Source organism: Salvelinus namaycush, chromosome 39, assembly GCF_016432855.1.
Source record: "Salvelinus namaycush isolate Seneca chromosome 39, SaNama_1.0, whole genome shotgun sequence".
Taxonomy (NCBI): domain Eukaryota; kingdom Metazoa; phylum Chordata; class Actinopteri; order Salmoniformes; family Salmonidae; genus Salvelinus; species Salvelinus namaycush.
The window spans coordinates 8280511-8296095 of record NC_052345.1 but is presented as its reverse complement, the minus strand read 5'-3'; the positions used below and the strand labels follow the sequence as shown (position 1 = coordinate 8296095).

General features: G+C 42.0%; 2 protein-coding genes across 6 annotated transcripts in view; both read right to left on the bottom strand.

Moving 5' to 3' along the window:
- The window catches only part of LOC120032870 (metal transporter CNNM2-like), a 70618-nt gene extending 69779 nt beyond the window's left edge, over positions 1 to 839 (bottom strand). For all 5 annotated transcript variants that reach the window (XM_038979088.1, XM_038979092.1, XM_038979090.1 and 2 more), the window contains exon 1: positions 1 to 839. This exon is cut by the window's left edge and continues 653 nt beyond it. In XM_038979088.1, the coding sequence (XP_038835016.1) occupies positions 1 to 839 (839 nt within the window).
- Positions 840 to 4172: 3333 nt separating this feature from the next.
- Positions 4173 to 15071, bottom strand: LOC120032495 (arsenite methyltransferase-like). Its single transcript, XM_038978600.1, has 12 exons — positions 15068 to 15071; positions 12516 to 12563; positions 12154 to 12197; positions 11264 to 11391; positions 10857 to 11007; positions 8861 to 8997; positions 8670 to 8739; positions 8088 to 8169; positions 7822 to 7953; positions 7500 to 7639; positions 7147 to 7269; positions 4173 to 5339 (listed from the first exon to the last, which is right to left on the bottom strand). The coding sequence occupies exons 1-12, from the start codon at positions 15069 to 15071 to the stop codon at positions 5235 to 5237; spliced, it is 1164 nt and encodes a 387-aa protein (XP_038834528.1). The 3' UTR covers positions 4173 to 5234.
- Positions 15072 to 15585: the final 514 nt, after the last annotated feature.

The following is a 15585-nucleotide window of genomic DNA, read 5'->3' as shown; positions in this document are numbered from 1 at the left end:
TTGCCTAGGAGAAGTGAGCAAAGCAGGTAATTCCCTTGGCTCCTAACTGGCTCTATCTTTTTGGCATAATTCTTCTCCATCTCTGTGCCACAATTCTGGACTATTTGGAGCTCCATTGGGTCCAGTGCCATCAGTCCCAAGTTCAACCCGCTGAACATGCCTGACAGACACAGCAACATGGAAATAAAGATGACTTGAAGCCAGAAGGGGAGCAGAAACCTCTTCTCCTCCACAACTATCACTTTAGTGTCATCTCCGTCGTGGTAAATCCAGGTGTTTTCGGTCCATGGGTCGTGCAGGCCGGCGGCGTTGTGGGCAGGTGTCGAGGTGGCGATGCACAGGTAATAAGATTTACTCCTCTCGGTTTTTCGAAGGGGTTTGACCTCGATTTCAACTACTCCCGACGTTCTGCGACTTAGAATGATGTTGGGCAAGATGATTATATCCGAGGTCCTGATACCGCAGGGATGCGCGGACGTATCCTCTTTGCTCCCGTTGTCCCCCGACAAGCTGTCGATGTCCCCGACTGGTCGGATCTGCTCGTGTTCCGTAAATGAAATTTTGGACCAGGTCTCGTTGTTTATGTTTTGCCCGTATACCCTCAATTTGACACGAGACCGTTCACTCACCCGTAGGTAGCCCCTATCCATAAAGGAAATGTCGTCCGTGTCCTCCAACCGGAGCCCGATGATAACCGTGTCCGACTCTACCCCTCCTTCCTTGCCACTTGTCGAGGTGACCAAACAACCGCTGACAGTTAAGAAAATCATCGTCAGAGCTCGAACCCGGCTAAGTGACGCCATTTTTGCAAAGGGTACTGGGGCCGACGGCTCAGCCATGTTGATAATGGGCAACCTCCTGAATGAAAAGGGCTTTTAAAAATCAGAGCCAATCGGAGTCCGCCTTCATCTCCACCGGGGGTCGCCGTGATTTGTGCAGCATCGGGGACCCAAGCGCTTGGTTCCACTACGAGTCCGAAACTGATTACTCCTAGAGCGAACTCGTGCCTCCCCTGATGTCCCGGAGACAGACGACGGTAGCACCCAATCCAGTGCGGCAGTTGGACAGGGGCGGAGTTTTCGCCGCAGCTCCAACGAATGAAATTCCAAAACAAGCGCACCTCACGCAAAAAAAGCCCAAGGCACTTTCCTCGTGACTTTTTCAGATGGATTTCAGAGGCAACCAATAAATTATGAATTGGTGGGTAGATCCATAATATTTGATTTATCTGAGGGGAGTCATTATGCAATGTTCTCCATTGCAGAGGAGAGCGAGAGGTAGAGGGAGAGAGTTGTTTCAGCGGGCTGAATGGAATGCATGCTTTTAGGCTATGTGACATTCTTTATGCATTTTAGATTAGTTCCTTAAGATGACCAAACAAGCAGTCACAATGCATTTTATACCTGAGGGTATGGTATGTCTTGTAGGCTATTTAAATATGATCTGCAAAACCTAATTGTAGGGACTTTCACAAAAAAGTAGGCATTGGCCATCATTTAAAAAACGGAGGGATGGGTAGGATACTATTACAACATCACATTGAGGTAGTAGAGTCATTATCTGTCCAATCGGGGATTATGATGACAAAGGCACACATGTCAACTCATGGATAATAGTCCTATTCTGCCTGACATATCAGAACATGGAACAAAGCAAATAAACAACATCAGGTGAAGCACATATGGTTCTACTACAGATATATGTGTTTTTTCCTGTTTTCGGGTGATGGAATATTTCCGTGCTCTTCAGGGGCTGGTTGTTTATCAACAAAACCGACGCCTGCACAACTATGTGGCAAAACCGACAGGGTTGGCTGAGATTGTTGATAACGTGTAAACTACAGTTAGTCGCCAATATTCATTGAAAACATAAAGTTTCTCCATGAACACTTGTTGTCTCTCAAATACATTGTTTCAGTTGTTGGTTAGGTAGCTAGCCAAGTTTAGCCATGTCAGCATTGAGGTGACAGTCAAATAACCAACAACAACAAAAATACCTGGTATCAAGAACAAGATACAACTAGCAGAAACGAGCCACTTACAATTCACCACAGGGCAGTTTCTTGTCATTTTTGCAAGCTATCTGGCCATCCAGAACCATGGACTTCTTCGCATTTGAAGCGCGCGCAAAGTTTTCTAGACGTCGTCAGCTAACTAGTCTATAGGTGTTATGACAATGGATGTGGTTGTATTAGCAGGGATTGTGTCCAACAGTACGCAGTTGGGAGCGCGGTAGACGCGCACCCACATCTGATTGGAGAAGTGCATCTCTGAGATTGCGTGCTCTCCTATAGGCGAACAGGGGAGGGTCTTTGAATAGCCTACACATTTTAATTTGGAATCAGACGTCAATATGTGCCAATGTTTATTAAAAATGTTAATAATTGCTAAAGAGCGGTGTAAAGGTACAAGTGAAAACACACAAATATTTTTTTCTCAATTTTGTGCATGCCTCAGCAATTGATCTCTCTCAGTGTCTTTTGCCCGATTGTAGGCTGTCTTTATCCATGTGTCCTTGCATCCCTGTTCCTGGAAGCGGGAGGACAAAGCAGCAGTGTTAGTCTCACATTCAGATATGGATGAGCAGTTCCTACAAATTCTCAAGAACTGGCTAATGAGCAGCGTAGGCCTACGTGCTAAGCGACAACTTAAGGTCCGCATCACCGAACATAAGTCCATCCACTCGTAGAAACAATCAGCAGTCTCCTGTCGTCAAGCGCAGAATTCAATCAGGACATTACAACACCCGATCAAGTTCATCGCGATAGAGAAGGTTCACATGCCCCTTAGGCATGATAACTAGTAAAACGATAATGCTTCTGGATCCACTACCTGGACACTGTCTCCCCTAGGGACGTAAGGAGGAACTCGATCTCTTTTTGATTGAAAAACATTTAGCCTACTGTATCACAGCCATGTTTTGTTTAGATTTATTTGTATCAATATTGTTTGGCCTTTGCACAAGTCAAGGGAGCATTTCGCTACACCAGCAATAACGTCTGCTAAATATTTGTATGCGACCAATACAATGTTATTTTGTTTGATAAAATGGTTTACAAAATATAATGAACACCTCTTCCAATGAAATAGACCGGGGATGGGCAACTGGCTGCATGCGGCCCTTTTGTAGGCCTGCGGATTATATTTTTTTTTAACTCAGTCGGGGTCTCAACTTCCTGTTGAGAGTTAGAATAATAGTATACACATGGTGCAATTTCGACATTTGGTTGTGCATCAGCGGTCACTCACCTACCCCATGTCAGCTACGTTTGTTTGATTGTTAAATTAGTCTAGTGGCCAGCTATCTAAACGTGTTGTAAGCATGATCAAATTACCGACCGGCGTGGGGCACATTGATCATCAGTTAAACATTTGCCCCCACCCTATGACAAAATGTGTAGAATAGCAGGAAATTAGCTGTAAAACTTCAAATTTCTCTCCACCCCATGACAAAATGAGTAGAATTGCATGAAATTAGTTATACAATTGCATCATTTTCACGGCAACGTGTTCTCTACGCCCATTGGCAAAACGTGCAGAATTGCAGGAAATTAACTTTAAAAACATATTTTTTAATCTTCAGCTATCATGAATGGGGCTGATAAAATGTTTTGCCCGAAAGGTGTGGAGGGCGTTATGGATGTGGATATGCAGAACAGTGGAGGCTGCTGAGGGGAATACGGCTCATAGGAGCAAATGGAATGGCATCAAACACCTGGAAACCACGTGTTTGATACCATTCCACTGATTCTACTCCAGTCATTACCACGAGCCTGTCCTCCCAAATGAAGGTGCCACCAACCTCCTGTGACGCAGACCCACTAGCCACTGCAGCCCCTCATGATGAGTCAAAGTTTCCCTTCCTTGACATAGAATCCAGATGAAAGCTATGACCCCTGATTGTCACTTGTTAAATCCACTTCAATCAGTGGAGATGAAGGGGAGGAGACAAGTTAGAGAAGGATTTTTAAGCCTTGAGACATGAACTGTGTGTGGGTGCCATTGAAAGGGTGAATGGGCAAGACAAGATGCCTTTGAACGGGGTATGGTAGTAGGTGCCAGGCACACCGATTTGTGTCAAGAACTGCAATTCTGCTGGTTTTTCACACTCAACAGTTTCCTGTGTGTATCAATAATGATCCACCACCTAAAGGACATCCAGCCAACTTAGTTTGATGTTGATTTATTAGGATCCCAATTAGCCAACGGTGACAGCTAGTCTTACTGTGGTCTGACAGACAATGAAAAAGACCATCTAAAAACATTAACATGTATGGTGTGTGAGTCTATCAGTTACACATACATGTCAGTACATATACACAACAAGTAGAAACTTGACACAACTGTGGGAAGCATTGGAGTCAACATGGGCCAGCATCCCTGTAGAACGCTTTCAACACCTTGTAGAGTCCATGCCGAGATGAATCCAGGCTGTTCTGAGAGGGGGGTGCAACTCAATATTAGGAAGCTGTTCTTAATGTTTTGTACACTCAGTGTATATATCATGTTGACCTATGATTCTGTCTGAATGTGTTGTCTAATATGTATACCTTTGTAAACATTGTATATAGAAATATATTGTCAACTGTGACTTGATTGCTAACCAATTGTCTAATTGAAATGACTAATTGTTGCCACCCGTTGTTCACTTGAACTTGTATGAATACAGACTGCAGGAGTTTTCTCACAAAGCACACCCTTGAAAAATACCTAGTCGAAACTTTGGGTGTTTATGAATGAAATGAACATACTAAGAATATAACTGATATCCCGAGTGTGCTTTCCCCTGTGGATCAGTGGGCTGGTGGAAGGAGATATAGGAGGATGGGCTCATTGTAATGGCTGGAATGGTATTAATGGAACGGAGTCAAGCGTGGTTTCCATATTTGCGATGTTTGATACCGTTCCATTCATTCCATTTCTGCCATTAGAATGGGCACATCCTCCAATAGCTCCTCACACCAGCCTCCACTGCCGTGGATATATTTTTTGCATTTCTCTCCCACACACCCATCTTGAAATCTAAGGCCAACTTCATTAAAGAGAGACACACTGACCACTTCTTCACTGCCGGAAATGTGTTTGGATTATGATAATATTCACACAGTTATACAATTAACACATGAGCTTAACTTAAGGCTTGACAGAAATCCATAGTTTGACATGAATTACAATTATTGTTCATTCATACACAGTATAATCATTCTCTGTCTCTCTCATATCTTGGCTACCCCATCACTTGCAACAGGATGACTCTGCACCACAGCACCCCCCTGTGGCAGAAGAGACAGTTGCACTCCCCAGCTGCAGCACCAGTTCAAAGGGATTCACCGTGCCCACCTGCAATGACACACAGCATGACAGACAGCACAGGGTTTCCCTGGAAATCACTGAAAAACACCGCATGCCATATTTACACAACGTCATGGTAGTGCATTATGTAATAACCTTATATGATAATAACTCCACTATCTTACAAGGTTAGGGCCCATTCCATATAACCTCCAGTCAATTCAGCAATGTATTTAAAGTTAATTACAGAGAAATACCATTTAAATAATATTATTTAAATAATAACCATTTAAATCACATTTATTACATTACATATCAAACTCCATGTTGTGTCATATTATGCAACCCTGGATCGGTATTTGTTACTATGCAATATGTTTTTATCTGCCATTAGTTTATCTTTTCACCGTTTGCCTGAAGCTGTAGCTTGTACAAGCTGTACATACTTTCCATACAGTTTATTACGGCATGAGATCATGGACCTGGGCCCGTATCCACAAAGCATCTAAGAGGAGGAATGCTGATCTAGGATCAGTGTTTGCCTTTTAGGTCATTATAAGATAAGATTATATGGACAGATCCTAGATCAGCACTACTACACTGAGATGCTTTGTGAATACAGGCCCAGATCTGTTTGCCCTTTGAGTTCACTTGCAACAGAGAGTCTAAAAGGTAGAGATAATAATCACCTAAACTAGAGTTAGGAGCGAACTAAATAAAGTACCAGGTAACTAGCTTTGGGAGACAACACCTATGGTCTCTCAGTAAAGGGTTACCAGTAGCTTTGGGACACAACATCAGTAGTCTGTGTACTGGTTGGACTCCCTGAGTTGTGCCTCGTTCTGGTGGTTGGCGACAGAAAATAACCATTCCACATTATAGCCAGCTACACCCCAAAAAACTTCCTGTCAATAAAAGCACATGTATAATCTCTAGGAACTCTACTTACCAAACATAAAGTGAAATAAGTCCCTCGCTATAAAATAAACATCAGAATACAACTTTTACCCAAACCGCACCATATTCCTTCCAAGTTTGACCCCTCCCTTCACACAAGACTTCCTACCACTAAATCTACCACTGTTCACACAGCAGGAATATGATGCGGTTTGGACAAAAGTTGGATTCAGATGTTTATTTGATAGCGAAGGACATCTTTTTTTGTTGTAGGTGAAGCCGGCCACAATGTGGTATGGTTCTTTTCCGTCGCCAACCACCAGAACGATGCACAACTCAGGGAGTTCAACCAACACACAGACTACCGATGATGTGTCCCAAAGCTACTGGTAACCCTTGACTGAGAGACATCAGGTGTAATGCATTATGATGCAATTATAATACAGTGTATAAAGCATTGTAAAACTTGTCACGAGAATACAACCTGGATGAGACCTCAACCAGCCTCAGCCTCCTTAGGTTCAAGGCTAAACTGAACACCCACAGCCTGAAGAATGTGTAGGGAGTATGAAAAGATTCAAACTGTAGGAAACATAATCAAACCAAATATAGTCCTCAGTGTGTGTGTGTTTTGTGCTTGCGCTAATGTGTGTGTGGTTTCAGTGACCATGAGGGACCATGATAAGAAGACATTGAGACATTCCATTGGCTGACGGGAGGACATGCATTCCTTCCTGGTTAAAGGTTCCCAGCAGGACTTTAACGCAGCCTAGTTGTGACTGCAGCACATCTGCTTGACCTTGGTGCGTGCGTAGGGGCTAGGGGTCAATTTGGAATTCACAGTGGGAAGGTGTCAGCGGATGTGTCATGAACTTTATACACACACACACATCATGACATTTATACACACACATCTAAAACTCACATTAGGTGCAATTGTCCTGGTATTGGTACAAACCTTGGGTTTCTTTACACTACATCCAGCAGGTACTCCGGGCGGTTGGAAAGTGAACTCCTCAGCAAACCTGGAGTGGCTGAGGATGCTGGCCACCTCTCCATCCACCTCCACTACCTCATCCACCTGGGGGAGACACACACACACACAAATATTACTCACTGTGTAAAACACACCGGGCACAGATCTAGGATCAGTATGATCCAATATAACTTTATTTGCCAAACTGTTACATGGGAAATGTGTTTTCTGCTCTGCTTTCAACTTCCCCATACAACAGAAACATACTCATATTGGAGAGGAGCAAAGCCAAACTCCATTTGGCAGAAAAACACAAAACAGTATCTTGTACAAACCTTGAATGTGTACTGAGCGTCAAACTCCAGACTCTCCTCAAAACCAGTGATGTTGCCATTGTATATGACCAGAGAGCCTTTGTTAGAGATTTTGGGGATCTTGAAGAGACGGTAGGTGGCAGAGACAAACTTGTAGTCACCTGTAATTCCAGAGGAAATATCAACATGTTGAACAGTCAATCTTAAAAATGTGGGGTCCCATGTATCAATGCTATAGACCCAGTATGTTAACAATGTAACCGCTATATGGTAACTTATATGGTTAAGAGCTGATGGAAAAAATGTCACCGTCTCATGTTTAAGACAAGTCAACACATCTCACCTAGGATGGCCTCCAGTTCCATGTTGTCCACGGTGATGACATTGGCCGTGACCAATCGCGGGGGGCTGAATCCCACCTCCTGAGCCAATCGCACGAGGTCCTCCCACCAAAGCGCTCCGCCTAAACACTCCCCTAAAAACAGTGTTAACATCTACAGTTCACCTAGGTTATTAACTGCTGCTGGTCCTACAAATATAAAAAGCAGCTAGAACCAGTCTAAAGCAGTGTGAAATGTAATACAGAAGCTGCTTAGTAGACATACACACCCCACAGGACTTTGTGATTCTTGATCTCATCGGAGAGCTTACTGCTACTATAGACATCACTGAAGTACAGCTCTCCTCCATCCTGACAACCAGAGAGAGTAGCAAACATCTTTAGTGTGCAGGCTTAGAAGACGTGAACGAAAGGGAAAGAAGGATGCCTAGTCAGTTGGAAACGATGCGCTCAACTGAAATGTGTCTGCTGCATTTCAATGTTACCAAGCTAGGATTCTCTTTCTTAATGACGTTTCACTGACACGTTTAAGTACAGTAACAGCATTTGACTTCTAAGGGCGGCGGCGTAGCCTAGTGGTTAGAGCGTTGGACTAGTAACCGCAAAGGTTACAAATCTGTCGTTCTCCCCCTGAACAAGGCAGTTAACCCGCTGTTCCTAGGCCGTCGTTGAAAATAAGAATTTGTTCTTAACTGACTTGCCTAGTTGAATAAAGGTAAAATTAAAAATTAAAAAATAAAAAGGACTGGAACATGACATGAACCTTCCTTACAAGCTTGAAAGGGTTCATTGAAGTTTTGTTGGTTGTAATTACCGGATTTCTACATGATACGGTATAGCACACAGTGTACCTTCAGCACGCGGTAAGCATCACTCAATACTTTTCTCTTGTCTGGGGACAAATTCACCACACAGTTGGATCTGTCGCACAACAAAAGGGGTAAATAATGAACCCTCACCGTACACTAATCACTATGATATTACTGTAAAAATGAACTGTAATCTTTCAAGGGTAAACAAACAACCAACAATGGCATCTTACATGATGACATCGAAGGAGTTCTCCTTGAGTCCAGCCTCCTTTAGCGCTTCGATGTAGCCCTGAACAAAGTCCACGTTGGGCTTCCTGTATCCAAACTCCTGCGTGTGGTGGTCCACGTACTTTCTAGCAACCTCAAGCTATGAAGAAAGAAAAACGTATGTGTTCCCAGGACCGAAACAACACTCCAAAACAAGAACAGAAAAAACAGGGAATTTGGCTTGCACATACATACAGTGGCTTGCAAAAGTATTCACCCCCTTGGCATTTTTCCTATTTTGTTGCCTTACAACCTGGAATTAAAATTTATTTTGGGGGGGTTTGTATCATTTGATTTACACAACATGCCTACCACTTTGAAGATGCAAAATATGTTTTCTTGTGAGACAAACAAGAAGACAAAAAAACAGAAAACTTGAGCGTGCATAACTATTCACCCCCTTCCCTCAGTCAATTAATTGTAAAGCCACATTCTGCAGCAATTACAGCTGCACGTCCCTTGGGGTATGTCTCTATTAGCTTGGCACATCTATCCACTGGGATTTTTGGCCATTCTTCAAGGCAAAACTGCTCCAGCTCCTTCAAGTTGGATGGGTTCCACTGGTCTACAGCAATCCTTAAGTCATACCACAGATTCTCAATTGGATTGAGGTCTGGGCTTTGACTAGGCCATTCCAACACATTTAAATGTTTCCCCTTAAACCACTCGAGTGTTGCTTTAGCAGTATGCTTAGGATCATTGTCCTGCTGAAAGGTGAACCTCCGTCCCAGTCTCAAATCTCTGGAAGACTGAAACAGGTTTCCCTCAAGAATTTCCCTGTATTTAGCGCCATCCATCATTCATTCAATTCTGACCAGTTTCCCAGTCCCTGCCGATGAAAAACATCCCCGCAGCAGGATGCTGCCACCACCATGCTTCACTGTGGGGATGGTGTTCTCGGGGTGATGAGAGGTGTTGGGTTTGCACCAGACATAACGTTTTCCTTGATGGCCAAAAAGCTAAATTTTAGTCTCATCTGACCAGAGTACCTTCTTCCATATGTTTGGGGAGTCTCCCACATGCCTTTTGGCAAACACCAAACGTGTTTGCTTATTGTTTTCTTTAAGCAATGGCTTTTCTCTGGCCACTCTTCTGTAAAGCCCAGTTCTGTGGAGTGTACGGCTAAATGTGGTCCTATGGACAGATACTCCAATCTCTGCTGTGGAGCTTTGCAGCTCCTTCAGGGTTGTCTTTGGTTTCTTTGTTGCCTCTCTGATCAATGCCCTCCTTGCCTGGTCTGTGAGTTTTGGTGGCCGGCCCTCTTTTGGCAGGATTGTTGTGGTGCCATATTCTTTCCATTTTTTAATAATGGATTTAATGGTGCTCTGTGGGATGTTCAAAGTTTCATATCTTTTTTTATAACCCAACCCTGATCTGTACTTCTCCACAACTTTGTCCCTGGCCTGATTGGAGAGCTCCTTGGTCTTCATGGTGCCGCTTCCTTGGTGGTGCCCCTTGCTTAATGGTGTTGCAGACTCTGGGGCCTTTCAGAAAAAGTGTATATATACTGAGATCATGTGACACTTAGATTGCACACAGGTGGACTTTATTTAACTAATTATGTGACTTAATTATGTGATTTAACTAATTATGTGACTTCTGAAGGCAATTGGTTGCACCAGATCTTATTTACGGGCTTCATAGCAAAGGGGGTGAATACATATGCACGCACCACTTTTCCATTTTTAATTGTAATTTTTTGGGGGGAACAAGTTATTTTTTAAATTTCACTTTACCAATTTGGACTATTTTGTGTATGTCCATTACATGAAATCCAAATAAAAATCCATTTAAATTACAGGTTGTAATGCAACAAAATAGGAAAAATGCCAAAGGGGATGAATACTTTTGCAAGGCACTGTAAACAAGCACCACAAAGTGTTGTGTTCAGCAATTGCCCTTTATGATATTAAAAACATTTTAATTGAATGGTCACCACCACACCACACAGTTGTGTACCTGGTCCTCAGTCATGTCGATGCCGGTGACGTGGCCCTTCTCCCCGACCAGTTGGCTGAGCATGTAGCAGTCTCTCCCACTGCCACTGCCCAGGTCCAGCAGCCTGCAGCCCTCCAGACACTCTGGGACCACCAGCCCACACCCATAGTACCTGACAGAACAACAGCAGGTCAAGGGCTAAATGGTGAGTGTATTGAATCAAGTGTAACAGTTATTCATGGGTGATTCATCAATCTTATTCACAACAATCGTATCCTTAACAATCTACAGGCAAGCAGGCAGACACAGACCGACAGAGACAGAAAGACACACAGACATGCAATTATGCGTGAAAATGACTTATGATACCACTGATGTTATCAAAATGTCATTACATTGTAAGTACAATGTTACAATAGTGAACCCACTTGGCTTTGACTTCAGGATGGATCTTCTTCAGAGCCTTGAGGACGAAGGCTGGGATGGGCTGAGACGGGGCTAAGCAGGCATTACTCTTCAGGTCAGACGTTTTCTTCAGGGTCTTCCCATAGTAGTCCTGAGGGAAGGTTAAAAATACCTACTGTACCAAGATTTATGATGAAAGTCTTACACATTTTTACTTGGCTGCATCTCGTTCCATGATGATCAATTTTAGGTTAATGTTCAACTTCATTAATTCAACTAGGCTATCAGTAGCCATAAGCATACTGCCTGGACATACTGTGATGAATGTACAACACATTAGGAACACCTTCTAATATTGCATTGCACCCACTTTTGCCCCCAGAACAGCCTCAATTCGTCAGAGCATGGCTCTACAAGGTGTTGAAAGTGTTCCACAGGGATGCTGGCCCATTTTGACTCCAATTCTTCCCACAGTTGTGTCAAGTTGGCTGGATGTCCTTTGGGTGGTGGACCATTATTGATACACACAGTAAACTGTTGAGCGTGAAAAACCCACCAGCGTTGCAGTTTCTGACACTCAAACCGGTGCGCCTGGCACCTACTACCATACCCCGTTCAAACAAACACCCTCTGAATGGCACACAATCCATGTCTCAATTGTATCAAGGCTTAAAAATCCTTCTCTAACTTGTCTCCTTCCCTTCATCTACAATGATTGAAGTGGATTTAACAGGTGACATCAACAAGGGATCATAGCTTTCACCTGGATTCACCTGGTCAGTCTATGTCATGGAAAGAGCAGGTGTCCTTAATGTTTTGTACACTCAGTGTATAAACCTACTCTACTAGTCAGCAATGGGCTACAAATATATGTAAAATGTACTAACAAAATTATACTTTAACTTTGTCATACCTTGACATCCACATGAATCAAAGAAACAGCCTTTCCCACAATACCTATAAAAATGTAAGACATGCCATTTAGCTATAGTTAAATTAACGGACAGACATTTTCACAACAGAAAAAAACATGGTCAAGACAAACATGTCAAACAAGACCTTGTTACAGTAACCTGCAAGTATATTGTCGCGATTGTAACGAGTCGTGGGAAACAGTTTGGTCTTTCACTTTGCACAATCTGAAAAATTGTAGCATATGCTGGCTGGATTGTGTGACAACAATTGTAATAAGAAATGACACTGCGAGGGGCATGGCTAACAACTTGAACAACACATGGCCAACAACTTGAACAACTGACACTTGTGGAAGCTTACCCGTGTTCTTTCTTGCATTCAGCCATTGTAGTCCAAATGACCCTAATTCTTACATAAGTCTAATAAATAAACATTGGAATCAAAGTTCATTTTACATGACCTGTCATAACAAAATGTTAACTTCCTGGTTCTCTGTACCGCCCCCAATCCTTCAAATTAAAAGTCTCTTTCAAAATAAAATGTTAAAACTGGTTTAACACTCCTGTTGTGTTCTGGTCGAATTGGACCGATTTACAAGTTCTCTCTCTCTCTCTGAAAAATGTAGTTAACTTAATCTGATTGTCACAAGATTCCACAACTTTGTCCACACAGGGCATCTGAACACACAAAATACATTTTGATGATTTTCCATTACATTTTGGGTGTTTTATTTAACTTTTGTACAGCTGTGGTATTCCCGGTCAGAAATGACCGGTCATTAGATATAAATGTGTGAGACTACAATTAGTGTATAAAATTGAGTTCAGGCACATGCCCATTCATCAGATGGTCACACTTCCTCTCCCAGATCCCCACATGCATGTGTGTTTGAGCATGCACATGCACACAACTCACTCCCCTTCTTGGCTTCCATGGCAACCCCTACAGGAACCATTCTCCAATAGAATCTTTCCCCCACGGGAACCACACCTGTTGACATTCTCACAAACAATCACAACATTGTTTCAATAATATATAGAACTTTTCTCGCAGCTCTGGCACATAAAGCTTTTTTGAGGCCTTGGTCACAATTCATTCTGTGGCAGCAAAATGACCAAACGATATACTGTATGTGAGTAAGGCTCTTGATCATATCTTCGATCATGACACTGGTGAGGAGGAAAGAGGCAAGGAAACTGACAGTGAAGATGCATTAGAGGAGGAAGTGTCAGAAGTTGAAGACAACACTGAATATGATCCAGACCAAGAGACAACCGATGTGGAACAATCCAGTGACGAGGAAGAGGGCCCTGCTAAGGTTGTTGTTACATTCCGGTCAAAGAATGGGAATTTGTCCTGGTCTTCATCCCAACCTGAGAGGTCAGCTGAAAATGTTATCAGGATGATCCCAGGGCCAACAAGATACGCCGTATCCCGGGTTGATGACATACAATCCTGCTTCGAACTGTTCCTGACAGAGTCAATCCAAACTATAGTGATAACCATGACCAACTTGGAGGGGAGACACGCGTGTTATGTTCACAAAGACAACTGGAAGGAGGTGGACCAGACAGACGTCAAAGCATACGTGGGTCTCTTGATTTGGCTGGTGTGTACAGATCTAGAAACAAATCTACCACCAGTTTGTGATAAACAGCACAATATGTTTCATCTGAGTATTTGTTATAGTCCAAATAATCCATTCATTAAACTTTTTTAAACTCAAAAATCAGTTGTATGAGCCCAGGTCAATGAGGCCTACAGGCCATAAATAGCAAATAGAAGTTCCAAACTTGTTATGTTCACAAGAACTTAAGTTGATGAACAGATCAAACACAACATTAGGTGATAATATGTATTATTATGGATTTATAAATCAGCTATATAAATGGGGCGGTCATTTTGGACCGAGAACACAGATTTAACTAACATGAAACGAACACAACAAGAGGGTTAATGGAGCTAATTATACATATGTTAAAGATAATGTATTATTTCTTATAGCACTGATTTTCAACTCACCTTACCTCATCCATTTGATTAAAATGCAGCTTTCAATCATTTATCAATTCAGCACGTGTGGAACACAAACAAAGAACACAACATTGCAAAAAAAAGTATTACTGGTTTACATTTATTGAACGTGTCAATTTCGCTGCTGTAATAAAATAGCTTACGAACAAAAAGACAGAAAATGTGCACAACCACCTTACATCCCGTGTGGAAACAGCATAATATCTTTGGCATGATGTCCATTATTCACAATACAGTCACATCATTTAATCTGTGCATTGAGTTCCCTGTATCTTCACCTTCACACTCCTATGATTGATTGAAGGAGATTGAATGTTTCAAGAGTACAACAATTCTATACTCAAAAAAACAATAGTAAGTTATTTATTAAAATAAAATAGAAATGAATCATTCACTAACTAAAAAACGAATGATTGTAGACTGACATTTTGCTATGACAGATTTAAAAGTAGCTAGTTTGGTTCATAAATGCGTTGTATCATATTATAATACACAAATTTGCCAATATGTCGATCAAAAGCTTTACAATTTCATTACACGAGTAGACAAAGACATCCGTCCAAAATGCAGAATAGTTTACCTTTGTTGTACCACAATTATAGAATATTCTATTTGTTTATACAAAATGCATAATAGGCCTATATAAAGCACTTATGATAGCTTGGTTCTCGTAACTAAACAACATTTTTTTTTGTACCCGTTTCTCCTACGGACCTGTAAGTTTCACTAATGCACAATCATTGCGAGCTATCGCAAACATGAGTTTCTCAGAGATGCACAATACAATCGTGTAATCAATATCTCTGAGAAGAAGAACCAATCACGTCCTAGACTCCGATAGAGGCCCATACTGTATGTGGTAAACGTTGTGTTTTTACCCATGTAGAATTAATCTCAACGACACATTAGAAAACCATCCTTTACAAAACAAATAGTAACTGATTCAATTTAAAATAAAAATGAGAAGAAAAAAAGACAGGATTCGCAGATACAACTTTTTTATGTTTGATTCATTTCTTTGTCTCCATTATTAGAGTTACATATATTTATGTGCAAAATAAAATGATTGTGTCACACAAAATGTGTTAAAGCACTTGGGTCCCTGTGACAACAGGGTTGTAGGAGAGTAAAAAACCATAAGGCTAAAAGGTCTTATGTGAAACAGTAACATTCACACACAGTGTTTAGCGTCAGGCTCTTCCTGTACAGTATACTCCGAGTCAGTATTCATGTCATAAGAATTAATTGCCCTCGACAACACCCACCAACTGGGGAAAAACATTCTTTCCCCATTGACCCCGACTGTAAAAGAGCCAACTTCGTAGTACATTTTGTGCTATACAAAATGTAACTAGGTCAAAAATCTCGACCTACGGTTCGCGATGCTCCCACGTAG

Bases quoted from the DNA above. Each gene is read 5' to 3' on its own strand.
- LOC120032495 (XM_038978600.1), bottom strand. The intron at 8,740-8,860 runs GTAAGATGCCAT...GTTGTGCGACAG, and splicing joins AACTCCTTCGATGTCATCAT to ATCCAACTGTGTGGTGAATT. The intron at 7,640-7,821 runs GTGAGATGTGTT...CTGGAATTACAG, and splicing joins GGAACTGGAGGCCATCCTAG to GTGACTACAAGTTTGTCTCT.